Source organism: Berghia stephanieae, chromosome 2 (genome assembly GCF_034508935.2).
Source record: "Berghia stephanieae isolate SIO BIC M18660-M18661 chromosome 2, UCSD_Bste_1.3, whole genome shotgun sequence".
Classification (NCBI taxonomy): domain Eukaryota; kingdom Metazoa; phylum Mollusca; class Gastropoda; order Nudibranchia; family Aeolidiidae; genus Berghia; species Berghia stephanieae.
The window spans coordinates 66642212-66662211 of record NC_088361.1 but is presented as its reverse complement, the minus strand read 5'-3'; the positions used below and the strand labels follow the sequence as shown (position 1 = coordinate 66662211).

General features: G+C 34.0%; 1 protein-coding gene across 6 annotated transcripts in view; it reads left to right on the top strand.

Annotated features, from left to right (window-relative positions):
* Positions 1-20000, top strand: part of LOC144965372 (uncharacterized) — a 75576-nt gene that overhangs the window by 53767 nt on the left and 1809 nt on the right. For all 6 annotated transcript variants that reach the window (XM_078900637.1, XM_078900634.1, XM_078900631.1 and 3 more), the window contains 21 exons: positions 2482-2584; positions 4145-4297; positions 4673-4778; positions 5664-5770; positions 6501-6590; positions 6930-7003; positions 7329-7422; positions 8076-8164; positions 9025-9130; positions 9911-10078; positions 10696-12081; positions 12385-12483; positions 12896-13232; positions 14067-14263; positions 14866-15051; positions 15458-15541; positions 16019-16084; positions 16629-16709; positions 17581-17743; positions 18339-18443; positions 19493-19735. In XM_078900637.1, the coding sequence (XP_078756763.1) occupies positions 2482-2584; positions 4145-4297; positions 4673-4778; positions 5664-5770; positions 6501-6590; positions 6930-7003; positions 7329-7422; positions 8076-8164; positions 9025-9130; positions 9911-10078; positions 10696-12081; positions 12385-12483; positions 12896-13232; positions 14067-14263; positions 14866-15051; positions 15458-15541; positions 16019-16084; positions 16629-16709; positions 17581-17743; positions 18339-18443; positions 19493-19735 (4037 nt within the window). The remainder of the gene's footprint in view (positions 1-2481; positions 2585-4144; positions 4298-4672; positions 4779-5663; positions 5771-6500; positions 6591-6929; positions 7004-7328; positions 7423-8075; positions 8165-9024; positions 9131-9910; positions 10079-10695; positions 12082-12384; positions 12484-12895; positions 13233-14066; positions 14264-14865; positions 15052-15457; positions 15542-16018; positions 16085-16628; positions 16710-17580; positions 17744-18338; positions 18444-19492; positions 19736-20000) is intronic.

Genomic DNA, 20000 nt, shown 5'->3' with positions numbered 1-20000 from the left:
TATGATATCTTTAGGTTATGATTTTGATTTACATTTGTACTATTTTTGTTAGATTGCTTGTTTTTTTGTTTCAGCGGTCTCTCATATAACCTCAATTGTGTTGGAAGAGACCTAAAGCAACAAACAAACAAAAAACAAATCTTCTTCTTCTTCTTCTTCTTCTTCTTCTTCTTCTTCTTCTTCTTCTTCTTCTTCTTCTTCTTCTTCTTCTTCTTCTTCTTCTTCTTCTTCTTCTTCTTCTTCTCCCTCTTTCTCTCCTTTTCTTCCTCTTTTCCTTTTCTCCTCGTCTGCCGCCTGCTATTTCTCCCTCTTCTGTTCCTCCCTCTTTTCTCCTCTATCGTCATCCCCCCTCCTCCCACCGTCCTACCTCTCTCTCCTCCTCTCCCCCCCCCCTCGCCGCCCCCTCATTCCTCTCCCCTTCCCTGTCATCACCATCCTTTTAATTCTCCATTTTTCTCCTACTATCACTCTCTCATTTATCTTTATGCTCTCTTTATTCGAAAGACAATCTCTCAATGTGTGTAGACGAAGTGCATTCGATGTTCTCAATGAAGTTTATGATCTTAAGAAATGGGAACAGCATTGTTTCGCCTGACTAGTTTTAATGAATAATTCCTTGTATGTTTTCGTTTTGATCAGACAAGGATGACTTCATTAGATTGAAAAAATAATTCAAAATAAAATATAACCCTTAGTATACTTTGCTTGAATGGTTTTAATAAAAGAGAGGAATCCTTCAGGATCACCAGCAAACATAAAATAGGTTAGGTTAATGGGCTTTTCTATTATATGTGGCTCATCACAGACCTATTCCTTGAAAAAAATATAAAACGTAATTTTTTTGAGATAAAAATAATTGTAATCGCTATAGTTAACTTTTAAAAATCGACAATTGACTTACGCAAGAATTAAATAACATTTCAAAGTCGTTTAAATTGTGTAATCTGGCGTCAACCTTTATTCTCTATAAGTTTTAATGACCCAGAGATGCTATTGATGTTTTGAAATTGGAGCCAAACTATCGTAATTCCACGAATTGTTCGGAATAGTAGACAAGTCTGCCCATCGTCTGAAACGTGTGTTTTGTCAGGGTGGGAAAGACAATTAAAGATGGAATTTTAAATCAAAATTATCAACATTATACTATTTTTGTTATTTACATATTTTTTAAAAATGTATCCATTTCCTTCAATAAAATTGTATTACTCTTTTCATAGATCATTCACCTCGACGTATTACCGCTTTGCATTGACGAGTCACATAGTTATAATAAACCGCATAACACTGAGAATATATATAATATATATATATATATATATTATATATATATATATATATATATATATGTGTGTGTGTGTGTGTGACCGTGTGTGTGTGTGTGTGTGTGTGTGTGTACCCTTATTTTTCTAAAATGGCACATTTTGAAGTCCGACATAACAATGTTCCTGATGTGTAAATGTAAATTACATATTATTCAAAAGATAAATATACTATCGCCGATATCAAAGATGCTTAGATGATGCTTACTTTACAACTAAAAGCCATCATTCATCGTCGATAATTTTGGTTCATTCATTTGTACATTCATACAAATCTTTATTCATTCATTCATTCATCCAAAATGATTATTGGTTCATTTGCTTCAGAGAGATTATTAAATACATTGGCAAAGAAAAAAAATAATTACTCTAAAAAAATAAAAAAGAAATACATAACAAGAGTATGTCCATTTCGTTAGTCTTTAAAGTTTTACAGTTTCGTGATTTATTTTGGGGGGGGGGGGGTTTTGTTACGTTTGTTTGTTCGATTTGTTTATTTTTGTTTGTTTGCTTTTTTATTTTTGTTTTTGTTTTCGCTGTTTTGTTTTTGGTTTTTTTTTTGGTTGTTTGTTTGTTTGTTTGTTTATTTGTTTGTTTTTGTTGGAGTTTTTATTTTTTACTGTTTCAACAAGTTATGAATTTTTTAACTGACTCCAATGCTATTTGAATTACTTATGTGACTTACCGTCTCAATCTGGTATTATACCGGGCCATACATGGTCAAATAATCAGAAATATGACAATGTAGTCTGATTCCTTTAACTCACTCAACCCTAACACCGACTATATCCGTAGTTTTCCCGGGTTACTTTTACCCCATGCCTATTTAATACATTTTTTGGAGACAAAGTATAGGCGTAGTATCAAAGCTAATGTTTTTAGTTGTTACATGCTAATGGTAGTTGAATAAAACTATCTATGTACATGCTCATTTTTAATACTTTTTTTTCCAATTTTGAATAGTTGCAAAAATCTCTAGGATTGAGTGAGTTAAATGATAGCTATTCCCCTCAATAAATCAATTAGACGTAACTCGGGTTATAATTTTGGCTCTCAATTCACTTTTCAGCATCAAAATCATCCCAACATAAGTCCAGTTTGGGGCTATGTGTCACATCTTTGAATTCTTAATGATAATGGGTTATCATTTGTATTCTCTCAGGTACGAACGCCGTTGTAAACAGGCTGAAGACATTGACAACTTTACCCCCTTGTCTTCCACGTCCAACCGTCTTCTGATGGAATTTGCCTTACGATTTGGCATTGTAAGATATCCTTACATATTTATGTGTGTGTGTGTGTGTTTGTTTATGTGAGTGGGAGGATGTATGTAAGTATGTATGTATGTATGTATGTATGTATGTATGTATGTATGTATGTATGTATGTATGTATGTATGTATGTAGGTAGGTAGGTAGGTATGTATGTATGTATGTATGTATGTATGTATGTATGTATGTATGTATGTATGTATGTATGTATGTATGTATGTATGTATGTATGTATGTATGTATGTATGTATGTATGTATGTATGTATGTATGTATGTATGTATGTATGTATGTATGTATGTATGTATGTATGTATGTATGTATGTATGTATGTATGTATGTATGTATGTATGTATGTATGTATGTATGTATGTATGTATGTATGTATGTATGTATGTATGTATGTATGTATGTATGTATGTATGTATGTATGTATGTATGTATGTATGTATGTATGTATGTATGTATGTATGTAAGCCTATGTATGTTTCTATGTTTATATTTTTTTATAGGGGGAATGTACTTATTTTTTATATTCCTTTTTTTTTTGTTGTATTGATGCTGTACGTTTATGTAAAATTTTAACTTGTTCTGCCGGAACTAATACACAAAACTATGTGTGACCTTTAACATTTACAGTATGTTAGAGATAGTTCAGTATGAGAACCAATCACCCAATTAGCGGTCTGAAAACAATGTCAAAGAGCTGAGTGACGTCTACCTCAATCATTCTAAAGGCACTCAATTTCACATAGATGATAACCAAAGGCGTGACTTATTTTGAAAACTAAGCTGATAGAAGCTGTGGGAGTGTAAAATGTAATGAACAAAAAAAAAAAAAAAAAACAATAAACACAACAGCTATCCGAAAAGAAAAAAACAAGAAACAAAGAAACTACTCAAAAGGGAACGTTTTGGGCTGAAAACCCTTCTTAAGTCAGCAATAAATAAAATACCATTATACACATAGAATTTAGACAAACAGATGGAGACATGCCACGTTTTATCAGGATAAACGATTGAGAGTATCTAATTGACATGTGGGCGTTACAAAGACCCAAAACAAAGCAGTATTCTTTTAAAGGTGGATTCGATGTCCTTTGAGCGGTTATGTGGTCTTGTGGTATGACACTCGCTTTCGGATCGGAAGGTCTGGGGTATTGGAGTATTGCTCGGCGCATAGTTGAGTCCTTGGAAAAGGCTCTTTACTCACATTCTCTCACCGTACTCTGGTGTAAAATGAGTACCTGGCCGTTAACAGCGTTGTTTCTGTCGGGGAAAAAATGTAATATCGCCTAACAGGCGTCATGTCTCGTACTACGTGTTACGTATTGCTGTTGGTCAGGGACCCTTTGTAAAGTGCTTCGAACACATTTAGTGGATATTGCTCAATATAAAAGCTCAAGTTTTCGTTGGGTTTTATTTATTTTTTTAGGGGGTTTTATTTTTTGTTTTGCTTTTTTTTTTTTATTTCTTTATCAATGATAGATGTTCTTTGTATAGGGAATAAATTACACACGTGCTAACAATTATTATGTTCATTCTTTTTACACAGGGGGAGGTTTATCGTAAGATCATATTCTTAGAGAGCCTGACCTCCGAGTTTAGTCTGTCTCCTGGGTACCTCACTCTGGTCAACAATTTGGTGCACAGTATATATCAGATGCTGCCGGGCAAGAAGACTGCTATTGTCATGGTCAAGAGAGAGGTGAGTGAGTCCTTTGCTCATGTACTTTTCAAAAAAATATAGTTCTGAACTTTAAACGCATTCCTTTTTGGTACTGCTATTATCAATATTATTATTGTAAAATTTATTATTATTAATATTATTATTATTATTATTATTATTATTATTTATTATTATTATTATTATTATTATATTATTATTATTATTATTATTACTATTATTATTATTATTAATATTATTATTATCATCATCATCAGTATCATCATTATCATCATCATCATCTTCACCTCACCATCATCCTCATTATTTTTTTAATAATTGTTTTTATTATCATTATCACTAAACAATACACAATTTATGAATATATTTAATCAAGACTGTTTATCCCACAAACAGATGGAAATACTTCAAAGTTCCCTGCGTACTCTTAAAGTTCAGACCTGCAAGGCTCTTAGTCAGATGAAGATGATATTCCCTGGCAAGAAACCCACAGAAGGAATTGGTAAGTCTCAATATTATGGTAACAACAAAAGATGAAGTGAGTAGGAAAGTGCCAGAAGACAATAGAGAATAAAACATTTTCGCAGCGGGGATGGGGGTTAGAACCAGTGCTTTCTTTTTGGGATCGTGGATAGCTCATACGGTAGAGTCACGATCTCACCGGCCAGGCGGAGTTGTCGTACCAGTAAGGTCGCGGGTTCAAACCCCCATCACTGCCGCGAAAAGTTTTTATTCTCTATTGTCTTCTGGCACTTTCCTACTCACATCATCTCTTGTTGTTACCAACATAAGTACCTGCTCCACTCACTTTTCTGAATATTATGATATCACTTTGTCAGCCTCCACTGTAAGGGGAATCATTTTTTTGTTGGATGTGTATTTTGTGTGTTCAGGCTGTATGTGCCTCCTGGCGTGAAGAGATGAAAGATAAGGTGTGTTTCTGTGTATGTGTTTGCGTTTGCGCGTTTGTCTGTGTATGTGCGTGTTTTCTCTCTTTTTTTTTTTTTTTAAACAATATCTTATCTTATCTCATCTCATCTTAATATGTTGTTGTATTTCTATAAGTGAGTTGTTTTAATACAGAAAAAGGGTTGAAAACAGAGTGGAACTATTCACCATATGAATTAACACACACACACACACACACACACACACACATATATATATATATATATATATATATATAGGTAGATAAGTAGATAGATAATGATAAACGGTTTGTAATATTATATTATTAAAACCTCTAAGCGTTTAATTACATGAGACCTTTGTAGCTTTGGAAAGTTCATGAGTGGGAATTCTAAATAAGTATGTAATGTATATAATTATAAAAGATCGTTTGTTTCATATTTAAGTGAATTTTAAAACTTTTATTACATTTTTGTAGAACTTTTGATGTCCTTGCTGAAGGTGGTCTTGCATCTGATGAGATATCTTGCTCCATCTGGCGTCAACGTGCCCCAGTTTGAGTCATGTCTCAAAATGACAATACAGGTAAGTCTTATAATGGAAGAAAAAAAGTCCCAAATTATATGAGTTGATTTTGGGGGGGGGGGGGGGGGGGGGTTGTTTGTTTGATATTTATTTTTTTTTTTTTTTTTGTGATTGGGTGATTATGTTTGTCTTGGGATAGTCAAGAAGATACGAAAAAAAATATATTAAAAAATCATATAATATAATCTAGCTGTTTTGTTATATTATTTGTTTGTTTTGTCTTCGTTTTGTTTTTTTGTTTGTTTTTATTTATTTCATTTTTTTCCCAATATTTTCTCTTGTTTTATTGTTGTTTTCTCTTTTACTCTTTTTCTTCTAAGGAGGCAAATAAAGGAAATAGGGTTTATTATGTTGGATTTGTCATTGTTTGATGGGGGGGGGGAGGGTTGTTTGTTAGTGTTTTGTCTTTTTTTTTGTTTTGTTTTGTTTTGTTTGGTTTTTTTTTTGGGGGGGGGGGTTGTTTTGTTTTGTTTTGTTTTTGCTAATGCAATGTCATTTCTATGAGATATTTTTTGCAATGTCTTGAATTAGAAGTTTTATCCACAAAATGTCAGAGAATTTTTAATTTGACTTTTTCACGCCTGTTTTCATAAGGTAACGTTGTCTTTATAGATAAACGTTGGTGTAACATTAAAGTCTGTATTTCTTCTTGATTAATTATTCTTAATGACATTTGTCTAACTCATTCCTGCTTTAATCTCTTCCTATCATGATTTGTTTGCTATTTCAGAGCATTTTCCAGTCAACTTATGAAATGTTCAAAACTGTGTCCAGAAATGACCTAGCCGGGACAGAGAGGAGTGGAATAGACCCCCGATTGGTAAGATTTAAATTTGGAGTGTGAAAATGCTACACTATCATTCGATGATCTTTCAAGAGCCAGACTTTTCTGTGTGATAATTAGATATTACGGATACTGATTTATATCATGTGTCTTTAACCAGTTAACTGCCGTACTCTGGTAAAACTCGTATTTAAAAATTTGACCAGAAGACTCGTCTTTCAAATATTGATCAATTTAAATGACCCTCATTTTTGTCAATATATTTCTCGATGAGACTTTAAATTTAACTTTAAGACAATCTCTACGTTTTTTTAAAGTGATGTATCAATTTTGTGTACTTTTCATTAAAGTTGTGTCTTTTTTTTCCCCAAACAGCTCAACATTCTCATTCAAGACATTAGGGAAGACGTCACAGATTACAAGTCAAACTTTGAAGCCATTTTCCATAAGTATGTTCTCTAAAAGGCTGATTATGACTAAAAAAAAAATATTCGCCATTGTCATTATCATCATCATCATCATCATCATCATCATCATCATCATCATCATCATCATCATCATCATCATCATCATCATCAATATTCAATCATGACCATATTATTATCGTCATCATTATTGCTATTATAGTTGTTAATGATTTTTAAAAAGGACATTTTACAGATGATATAGATTCCTATTGTTTCTAAGTGCAAATATTGCTTCTAAAATTAGATTACCATAATGTGAGCTGTAGCAATTTTCACAAAGTGGTCATCTTCCAATTTTACTCCACAGTTATTTCAGCATAAGTCAAATGGCTGCCACGGCTTACTATCAATTCCTGATGGATGACGTACGGATTCTCACAGAGGCTGGTCTACATCACCAGGTTAGTGATCAGTATTTTGTTTGAGTTCCAACACACTAATGAGGGTGATTATTGAGGTACGTGTGATGGTGTTGTGTACCGGGATGTATTTTTATTGGGATTTATCAGCACTTGTTAGTGCATTGGGCACACAAACCAATGTTCATCATTTGACTGGGCTGTCTTTGTTTGTTTGTTTTTTTCTTGTTGTTTTATTGTTTGTTTTGTTGTGTGTGTGTTTTTTTGTTCTTCTTCTTTTGTTTTTTGTTTTGTTTTTGTTTTGTTTTGTTTTGTTTTGGGGTTGTTTTTTTAAATATTTTTTTGTTTTTTGTTTTTTTAGGGGGGAGGGGGGGGGGTTGGGTTGTTTTTGTTATTTTTTTTTATATACTTCTTTGTAATAGTAATATGGTCTTTTGGTAATGGGAACGCATCACACCATATCTTATGAGTGGTGAGCAAGTCACCTTCCTCCTACCACCCCCCCCCCCCTATCTTCTTCCCCTGCCTTTGCAAGCTGATGATTGAGCTCTGTTCCTTTGATGACAAGAGTAGATTTAATCAATCAAAATAAATTTTTCTTCACAGGAATGGAAAAAAAAAACCAATAAATGAGTAAAATTGAATTCAATTAACTGACTTTTTATATATTATTTTCCCTGGTTTCATCTTTTCAGCCTCTTGTAGAAATTGACTTGCGAATGCTGGCTCTGGCTTATCGTCTCAACCAGCTGGACTCCGATTGGAAGCAGTACATTGCTCCTCAGTAAGTATGTGATGTGACTGTGATGGATGGGGCGGTTGTGGTGGTGGGGATGAGGATGATCATTGTGATATGATGATGATGGTGGTGATGGTGTAGGTTATTGTGGTGGTGGTGATTTGATGGAGATGTGGACAATTCTAATGATGATAAGAATGTAATGATTCATTTATTGTCGTTCTTATTATTATTATTATTATTATTAGTAGTAGTAGTAGTAGTAGTAGTAGTAGTAGTAATAGTAGTAGTAGTAGTAGTAGTAGTAGTAGTAGTAGTAGTAGTAGTAGTAGTAGTAGTAGCAGTAGTAGTAGCAGTAGTAGTAGTAGTAGTAGTAGTAGTAGTAGTAGTAGTAGTAGTAGTAGTGGTAGTAGTAGTAGCAGTCGTAGTAGTGGTAGTAGTAGTTGTATTATTATAATCATCATCGTCATCTTCATTATTATCATTATTGTTAGTAGTAGTAGTAATAGTAGTAGTAGTAGTAGTAGTAGTAGTAGTAGTAGTAGTAGTAGAAGTAGTAGTAGTAGTAGTAGTAGTAGTAGTAGTAGTAGTAGTAGTAGTAGTAGTAGTAGTAGTAGTAGGAGTAGTTGTATTATTATAATAATCATCATCATCATCATTATTATCATTATTGTTGTTATTATTGATAATAATAATGATAAGAAGGAGAAGAAGAAGAAGAAGAAGAATGATAGTAGCAATAATAATCATCATTACCATTTAACAAATTCTGAATTAAAATTAGAATAGCATCGGGAACACTCTGTCAAGAGCATTGTCATATTTCTTTGCATGAACCAAAACTTTGTACATACCGATTTGTTTGATTCCATATCCTTAAATGCCAAATGCTCTATCTACCACAGGAGACAAACATGGAGGGCTTATTTTGTGACCTGCCTCACCCAGTTAACTACAGCATTGAGACTTCATCTCCAGAACCTTGTATTGGAAACCATAGCTAGTGATAAGGTACAGAAGCCCTTTCCTTTATATAATTATACATCCATTCCCAGATACTAGACCGGCCTGTAAAATTGTAAGTTGTTTGGTGTTGTGGTCTAGTGGAATGATACCCGTCTTCCGATTTGTGGGTCAGAGGATCATATCTTAGTATGGGCAGTGTCAAGTTGAGTCCCTGAAAAAGGGTCTTTAAACACATTTTGTCACTATACTCAGTTGTAAAATGAGTACATGGGCATCAATAGATAAGTGGTCAGTAAGAAATTATGGTAGTGCCTTTGAGACTGCATTCTCGTCCAATGTCGCTGTTAGCATGGACGTTTTGTAAAGTACTTTGAGTACAGTCAGGATATTGTGCCATAAGTTCATGTTTTTAATCCTTTAATGATGAGGCTAAATTTTCTGTCAAATCATAATTTAATACATTATCTATCTGGTTATAACTCAAATCTGAACTGTCTTCACCAAGTTGGCAGTAACTTAAGCTACTTAATGCGTTAAAAACCTGCCTTGTCCATTTTCTTGTCCAAATTTCAAAAAGTTTAAGAAAGTGTTTGAGAGCATTCGTACATCTTATTTTAGGATAAAGGCCATATTTTTTTTTAAACTTAGATCTAGTTGTAGTTTACATCATGTGAGCTTAGGACTGTATTTCTATTTACCCATTTCCACCCAAACCACCCATTACCAGTAATATACTTTTCCCATTAACATTTTTCAAATATACAAATGCAAAGATTATAAGCAAATCAACCAATTGGTATGTATAACATTTTCCATCTTCTTCAGTACACAAGCCAAAACTTGAACCTCCCAATGCCATTCTCTGCTTACCAGTCCTTGAATGGTAGCTCAGAGTTACCAAGTCGGTCTGTGTCGGCCAAATCAATAACCCCATCCCTCAACAGTGCCTTCAGCAGCATCATCAACCATAAAGGAAGGGCATCGCCTACTTTGGTGAGTACTTCGTATTACACTTCATTGTTTATCTATTATAATCATTAAAATACACTTAAACTCATTATGTTTTGCAGTCAATGAAAACTCTGAAAAAGTGTGAATAAAACAGTGCCAGACAAAGCAGAAAGAAAAATAGAAGATGAAAAAACATACCAAAAAATCAGCCTCAACTGGGGATCGACTCATGAAAACTGTATTGATGACAATAGGCAAATGGATCTGTTTTTAAACATAGTGATTATGTTAGGCACTGGGATGACAATTTATAAACATTTCAAGAATCTTCATGGTCAATTGACTGAAGTTTATGTTTTAAATGATTATAGGAGATTTGTTATCAAAATAATTAAAGCATTTAGTTTCCAACATGCCGTCATTACAAAATAAGAGATTTTAGTGTGAATTTCTGTACAATTGAGTGAGTCTTTAATAATTTTATAACAATTGCTTAACTAGCATTGGAACAGCCGTGTCAACTGCAAGTGAGTTACTTTACTCAATTTATATGCTCTAAATCTCTAAATTAATGAATTTATTGATGACTGTCTACACTATAAGACAACCATTAATAGAAATCCAACACATAATATGTCATTTTCAACATTTTTTTTCAGCCCTCTGGTGTAGGAAAAGATAGAAATTCTGCCTTTTTAATGAGAGAGCCAATTCCAGAGAACGAAAATGAGCAGTCACCATCCAATAAAGGTCAGAATGACACAAGTATCAGAAGAGCTACAATAGATATGGATTCTAGATCACTCAATTTGAATGAAGCTCCTGTCAGTAATGACACCATGCGCAGATCAGCTGCAAGACGCTTGTCACTTCCAGAATATCTTGACAGTTTATCAAGTGATGGATTTGGTGACTCAACTGAGATATTCAGTAATAAGACAAAGAAGGTTTCAAAAATCAAAATAAAATTCAACAAAGTTTCCAACCTCTCCACATTAGATGTTGATAATAACAATCGGGTACGAGATAGTGAGGACAACAGTGTGGAACTACCAAATTCCAACCAAAAACAAGGACTAATTTATGTGAAAGATCATAATTACATAGCTGAAAATCATCCTAAAAGTAATCAAAATGGGAATTGTAATGACCTCGCCACTTTCCGGATGATTACACCGCCATCAGACAAAGTATGTCCAAACCATGAAAACTCTTATGAAGAAGAGTGTCACTCCACGAATGGAAACGTTTACGGATTTCCACCTCTGAGACTTGAATCACAGTTGTTGGCTTCGACAGATATGTCTCATCCAGTTTTCACCAAACCACCTTCACCAGAACTCAATCCAAACATGACCCCAACACCACAAAACAAATGTGAGAATTTCATCCTTCGTGCTGATGCTCCAGCAAGCATGTCATCAAGAGCTTCCAGCACCATTGACACATGGGACCCCTATTCTTACAGCATGGACCACGAGTTTTCAGACTCATTAGAGTCCAACATTTCCTTTCCTAACCCTCCCCTTACTCAGGCCATGCTCCCAATATCAGGATCAACAGTTGACCTTCTTGTGATTCTACAACGTCTGTGCAATTTCAGTTCTACACTGGTTGCCACAATGATAACTGATAGCCCTTTCATTGTGGATAACAGTAGCCCTACCAAATTATTCCCCCTTTCTTCCCAAGTTTCCTCAAGTATTATGAGCAATGACAACAATAAAAATCACCACCATCTCAATCACCATCAACATCGGCATCAACAAAATGGAGGTGTTCCTCCTTGTACTTGTCCAACATACAAAGTGAACACTTCTTCTGTAAATCGAAACCTAAATCGTCAGTCGTCTATCAAATCTAATCGATCTGAGAAGGGAGATAATTCACATTATGTCACTCCCACTCCACAAACCGCTTCAGAGGTGTCCTTTGGCAATGAATCCTTAGATTTTTCCACCCTCCTGTCTGATGACTCTAAGACGGATTATCCTCTCTTTGATGGAAAGAAGATTAAGTTATCACTCCACCTTAGACTATTGAAGGTAACCAATCTTGAATTTAGCATACATCACATACACTACTTTCCAGTCAATTTACTCAATAGGTGCATGTGTTCATTACAAAGTGATACGATACATTATTTTTGATAAGAAATATAATTATTTTTCTAAGGATTAATTAATTGGAGGCCAATGGGAAAGTAAAGGATGAAAGGGATAGAAGTTGGGACTTAATTTAAGATAATTCCTCTTTTTAATTTTATATTTTTATTTGGAAATAATTGTTTTTAAAGTATTCGATCTGGAATAAATGTTATCGTAATTTCAACTGTCTTTTCTCTTCAGGCCATGTGCAATATGATCATTGTATATACCAGCAATATGTTGTGTATGGATTTGTGTGGCACGCCCAGGAATATTGCAGTTAGACTGATAGGTCCTCAGGTATTTGCTCTGATCTTTTTTTTTTTTTCTATTGATGTTCACATACATAAATGTTGAAAGGAGTAAAGGTTGCATAAACATAAATCAAATCTTCTCTTTAAAACATTAATGAGATGTACTTATTTAATATTCATCAAACAAATTGCTTGTTTTACCTGCCATCATCATAAGTTTACAATTCCACAATCCTGAATCACTTTTTATATATTTTTTTTTCTCCTCCATTTAATGGCAATAAAACCATAAATAAAATTATCATTTCTAAGAATCACCTTTTTTCATAAGATGCAGTTAGGAAGACAATTCCTATTAACAACATCGGCTCAGAAAAATAATACTATGTTTAGGTTAAGAGATGGAGGCAGGCGGAGAATTACTATTTAAGTTCCAATTTTTTTCTTGTTTTTTTAAGCTTTTGGAATTTACAGAAAGTCAACAAAGAGGTGGTCTGATCTGGGGATGTCGCCATCAAGCTGAGGATTCCCACGACTGTCTGTTTTACCTGAACAGGAAAACTAACTACCTCTGTGACCGCTACGAGCCTGTGTCCCAGTTTATGTGTACCAGGATCAACAACACATTTGCTTGCCTTCAAATGCTAGAGGAATACAGAGAAAATCTGACAGGGTCCATGAAGATTGAACCAGAATGCAAAACTCCATCCATGGCGTCGTCGACTGACGAGGGTCCCTGTGATATCTCATCACCACCAGTTATTGTCAAAGACATGGCAGATTCTATTTTGTCTGGTAAGGTTATGACACAAAGATTAGGTTACTAGGATTTCTCTCCACCCTTGACGGGGTTAACCAAATGCCAAATATTTTATTTGTTCATATTTCAGTAAAAGACCTCAAATTCTATTGAGCATAAATGAGGACAAGCTCATGGTCCTGATGATTTGTAAATCCTTAATTGAAGAGAAACGCAACTCATTGCAGAGAGTTGTATGTTTGTTGTGTGTAAACACTTTTCTGCGGCCTTCTGTCATCGATTGTGTGGCTATGTCAGATCGGAGGTCCTGGGTTTGAGCTTTGCTCAGCGTATAGTTGAGCCCTTGGAAAAGGCTGTTACTCACATTCTCTCACCACACTCAGATATAAAATGAGTACCTGGCCGTTAACAGCATTGTCTTGTCGGAAAAAAATTGTAATGTCATCTAACAGGCATCATGTCTCGTCCTACATGTTAAGTGTTGCTGTTGATCAGAGACCCCTTGTAAGTGCTTTGAGCATGTTTAGTGGATATTGCGCTATATTAAAAAAAAGCTCAAAGCTCAACAATAGAATACATATTGGGCTTTATCTACATCATCATCATCATCATCATCATCATCACCCCCATCATTATCATCATTGTCGTTATTTTGCTGTCTCCATCATGACACATGCCCCCTGCCCTTCTTACAACTACAATAACTACTGGGTTTTATCACACACCGCTTTATCTTATACCATGAAGCATAAATGTCCTAATCGCATGACTACTAACTGGCATGAACATTATCATCATTACATAACATTTTCTGATTAATAATTAACAATTAATGAATAAGATTTAATTAGATTAATTAATCAAAACAGATTACGTCCGTGTGAATCATTCTGGCCGTTTGTCGGAGGACACCATTGGTAGCAGTAGCCTCAATTCATCCCTGAGGTCCGTTGATGTGGCTGTACTTAAAGAGCAACACGTCAGTTTTGTCAACCAAGCAATGGAAGCAGCTCGGCAACACAGCATGGCTGTTCTTACTGCTATGTGTAGACTTATTGCTTACAAGGTACATTACAAACAAATATTCAAATATTTTTTGTATGTTATTGCTTACAAAAGATAAGTTTTCTTTGCTGTAAACTGTCTAAATAAGTTAATAAATAATATTTCTTGTTTTGGAGTTTTTTTTATTTGTTTTTGTGTATATTGTTGTGTTGTTTGAGGGGGGGGGGGGGGAGTTGGTTTTTTATTTTTTTTTATTTTTTTTGGTAGTTTGATGGGGGTTTTTTTGTTTTGTTTGTTTTTGATGGGGAGGGGGGTGTTGCTTTGTTTTGTTAAGGGGCTTTTTGGAGGGTTTTTATTTATTTTTATTTGGGTTTTTTTTTTTTTTTGGTATTTAGGAAATTGCTACGCTTTTAATACTTTTAGATAGCAGTGACCTTTAACATTTAAAATATATACCTTTTATTTATAACCCCTGCAGTAGCTGTGCTTTATTGAAGACTTTTTAAAGTGTCATGCAAAATGCTTAATAATGGTCCATTTAATCCTTTTCTTTAAAAGTCGTTTTATTTAAGACCACTGTGTAAGTCATTGAATAAAAATGCATTATTCAAATCACTGTATTATATTTTTCATGTGTAATTTTTTTATTCGTTTCTCCATTAGTTAAATCTCTTTGTACGTGATGGACTACCCCTGCTAATGCACTTGAAAGACTCAAGAGTTACTATGGCAACTGCACTGGAACCAATTACCAGCTTTCTCCAAAAATACCTGGATTCTATGAGCACATGGCTCTACAGGTCCTGCTTCCGTAGAGTTCTGGAATCCTTGTGGGTCTTGATGGTTCAGGTTGGTATCAACTATTCACCATTCTCTCTCTCTCTCTCTCTCTCTCTCTCTCTCTCTCTCTCTCTCTCTCTCTCTCTCTCTCTCTCTCTCTCTCTCTCTCCTCTCTCTCTCTCTCTCTCTCTCTCTCTCTCTCCTCTCCCTCTTTCTCTCTCTCTCTCTCTCTCTCTCTCTCTCTCTCTCTCTCTCTCTCTCTCTCTCTCTCTCTCTCTCTCACACACACACACACAATTCTTCTAATTTCATAGGTTGTTATTTATTACACTACAAGTTTCTTATGATACTTGCATTAATATTATGGGATCAAATTTTTACAAATTGGGCAGTTGATCAAAAACAATAGTACGAAATTGTGTTGATGAAAATCAATGGATCAACTTATTTCCTCCTTTCATTCTATTCTCTTCAGGACTTTGAAACTCAAGCTGAGCTTTTGAAAAAGAAAGGAGCATCTGCCTATACCGAAGCTCACAACTGGATGCTTGCCATCAGTGTAAGATTCCTGCTTGTTTTCTTGCTGTTCATGTAAATGTCAATGGCTTATTATAAAATAGTCTGTATGAATTTGTTGTTGTCGTCAATACAATTGCAAAATATAGGATTCTATTGTAAATAAATTGACAGTTTCAATTAATTTGTTGCTGTTGATAACAATTGCAAGATATAAGATTCTATTGAGAACGTGTAGATGGTTTCAATGATTCAACATTTTTAATAAGGTGCTTCTTTTGCAAGAAAATTGATTAAATTTTAAAAGTTTTTTTTACATACTTGGTGAAAAAAAGTGGGTTATTCGTCAAAGAAATGGGAAATTAGAGGGGCGTTTTCATCCGGAAAAAAATTTGGTATGTGGATTAGGAATTGTGTCTTCACTTTGGAAAAATAAGATTAATTAGGAATTAACTTTTTTGTTGTTTAGATGTTACCTTTACAATATGCTAAGTTTTTTTTAATTTTCTTTTGATTTTAGCATTTGATAAAGTTCATGAACAACAACGGCCGAGGAATCAAAAAGGACCTCTTACTCTCTCAAGCGGTATGAATTATCTTTAAGATTTAATTTTTAAGATAGAAAATGAGAAAAATCTATTTAGATACATATATATATAATACATATATAATAAATAATATATATATATAATATAATATATATATATATATATATATATATATATATATATATATATATATAATATAGAGAGAGAGAGAGAGAGAGAGAGAGAGAGAGAGAGAGAGAGAGAGAGAGAGAGAGAGAGAGGGGGGGAGAGAGAAATAGAAATAGAGAGAGTACTCCAATTCCAATTATTACAGATTCCAGATAGCTAAATATCCATTTGAGCAATCAGTATTAGTTACATGTCCAGTGAAATCAATTTAGAAACTGTTGATAATAATATAAGACAGAATCATGACTAAAGAATAAGTGCCATTGAACTTATGTGAATTCCAACTAAAAATCTTGTGGAGAATTTTTTTCAATGATATGAATCTCGATTAGAATGTCTAATAATTAAAAAGATATGAACTATACAGTGTATGCTAAAGTATCTTTGACAAATTATCATCTATATATCAACCAGAATGATGTCATTTTCCGCTTCCATCTCTTCACCCTTTCTACTGGACATCTTATCAGTCTGTACATTAACCTCAAAGAATACGTAAGTATGATTTGCTCATTTATCATCCTTTGAATTTTAATGATGAAATAAACTTCTTTCTAGTCATAATAGGGAACAATAGTGTAATGTAAAAAAAAAAATGGAAGTGTAAAACCACTCTTCCAGAGGACTGGATACATACCACCTTGTGTAATTGATCTTCTGGTTTCAGAGTGATGGCATCTTATTCCTAGTCTAAATATATGCTGGTTATCCTCGCTCTTTTACGTCCCGTAATCCTACAAATCTGCCTATACATCCTGCTGCTAAAATAGTTATGCCACCTTTTGATTCAATCTGTAGCCTATTCATTATTAGTCCTCCGAGGGACTGGATACATACACATTTCCAAGGATTTGGGAACTGGAAAAGTAGAGGGTGTGACATCACGACTTTTCTTCCCTATTAAAACAATCTATAAATGAAAACACAGAAGAAGAAAAACCTAACTAAAACGTTCTGCGCCATGAGATCTTTTTTTGCTGTTGCTGAATAAATTGTTGGAAATACATAAATAGGGTGAGAAATATTCATTTCTGTTGTTTCGATGTTAAAAAAAAAGCTCTACTTCCATTTTGGGCCCCTAACTTTGATGGTGCAGTATGATTTTGTTTATCAATTTATTACACAATCATACTGCTCATCAATGTCAAGCCTGATTCGATTGTAATGATTAAGGTAATGTTAAATCAAAAATTACAATTCTATATCAATTACAACACTGGGTAATCTACACAATTATTATCCCATTGGAAGCAGTACAAATTTCCTCGAAATTATAGGCACATCATTTTCTTGTCCATTGTCAGGAGAGCTGAGAATACACTGAATTTTACTTTTTTTTTTTTTCTTTTTTTTTTATGCATGTCAGCAATACACAGAAGGAGATCATCTCACCTTGGAAGAAAATCGTCAGCGTAGTCCTCCCTCCATCCTTCATCGAATTCACAATGAACTACAGTCTCTGCGTAAATGTTTCAGTGGAGCAGAGCTTGTTCACTGGATTATGAAGAACAAAGATGCTTTACCAGCAGGTGAGATTTCACTTAAATCAAGGATGTGAATTTGTATGCCTTTTTTTTATTCTGCCTTCAGCTGGTTTTATAAAATTCTATTCACAGCCTCATTTTGATTATTTTTTATATAATATCAGCCTTATCTTGAGAGATTTAGAAAGTTGAATTTCATGAAAGTGATTCAGAGAGTTAAATATTCCCCCAAGTGTTAGCTTGTCTCATGCCTCTTTTTATATTTTAGAATGTTTGAGGTAATTAGGAAATAGCTATTAGTTTTAATAATACAAAAATTAATCAATACAATTTACAATCAGAAAGTCTGCAGTCAGATTCGATTGGATCGGCTTTCATTGAATATTCTTTTCACTTAAATTAGATATCTAATTTTCGAAAATGAATTTTAAACGGTTGTGTTTAGAACATTGATTTCCTATTTGAGTGTTTTCATCAAAATCAATGTTTGAGTTCTGATCAGTGAAAAATTTCTAATTATTTCAATTGTCTACATATATTATGGCAATATAATATTTCAAGGTTTAAGCTACTTACAATTGATGCAAAATGGATAAGATGCTGTCAGATCATTTAACAATTGTATATCTCGCTTGTCCAGATCTGGCCTTACCACCAGGACCTGTTGTAAGGGACACAGCCATCACAATATCACAGATCCTCCTGGACCAGCAATTTATTGTGGATATCGACTCGGAAATTCATAGTAAGTGTCATGTCATATTGTCAGAATTATAGACCCACCCACTCCTATAATCTGGTATGGTGCTCGTTGGATTCTAGCAAGCTCTTGGGAAAAGCAAAAAAGTGTGCTAGTATCCGAGCGTTCTGAATTCTGATGCTTATGGGAGGTAACTAATACATTTGGTCACCTGGCTCCAGCATATTGTAATGCTGAAATCTGGCCGACTAGAATCAATGACAGTTTTTTTTTCAAACAAATCCAGCGAGTATACTGTATTATGTGGGTGGGCCAAATGTCCAAAATTGAATCGAAGTATAAAATAATCAGATTTTAGAAATGTTGAATCTTTTACAGGTTACAAAACAATATTCATTTTCCTTAATGTAGCAAATAGATGCATAAATTTAACTCAAAATTTTATGATTTAAACCAAGAGTTCTTATTTCAGCTTGTAGTTTGAGTGGACATGGTATCAGAATAAGGCTTTAATCAAATATATTTTTTTTCATTTCATTTGTTTTGGGGATTTTTTTTAATGGCTGAGTTGGATTTCTTTTTTCTTATTGAGCAAAATGGGATAATTGTTTCAATTGAAAATACAAACACAGCATTAAGCCTATTTTGATGGCAATCATAAGCTGACTCTAATCAAAACAATTTTTTTCACCTAACTTTATAGTATAGTTTAATGTGGTCCTTTTACTTATAAGACTGTTCAGCAAATGATCAGCATTTAAGTCCTCCATAGATGGAATGTTTATTACCATTTGCCCCCTTCCCCACTTTCTTTCTCCCCTTTGTCCTCTTATCTGTGATTTGATTAGTTGGAAAGCAAAAAATATTTCGCAATAGATTTGTGTTCTGTCCAGAAAGTGGGAAACATTTTTAACTAGTAAAGCTGTCTACTTTTTTTTTAAATCTTCTTTTTCATGCATGTCTTAAATCTTTTTTTTTTAATCCATTTATTTAGAAAAAAATTATTTCATGCTTTATTTCATACTTAAACTGGTGATGACACTTTTGTCTTGCACAATTCTCATTATTTTAAAATTTAAATGTCATTCAAACAGCTCGTAACCAGTCACCGCTGTCATTTGCATGTAGCAATGATGGTGCAAGTCCCTATCCCCAGTTGAGTATTCATCGTCAGACCATGTCTGGTGACTTCAGCAAGAGTAATAGCGATGGCAGCAGTTTTGATAAACCTGTCAGTGGAGGTGCCAGTTTAGAGCAATTAGAAGTGTCAGAAAAAGTGGACAGCAATGTCCATCCAAGCTCGAGGGAGTCGACTCCCATTCTAGAAATCCAGAAAGGTGAGTTAGTAAGAGTAATTTGCATTTATAGGCTAAATCTATGAATGGGAGAAGATAACTCCGGATATAAAGCAATTAGCACTGTCACCCATAAGATAGAGGTTAAAGGTACACTTTCAACATTGGGGAGGGGGGGGGATGTTGAATTTGTTTAGCAATGACTATGAAAAATGTTTTTTTCTCTTTTTGAGGAAAATTTTTGTTTAAAATCAAAGCCCTATCTCCACTGAGTAAAAATGTTTTTGAATTTTGAAAATCCATTTAT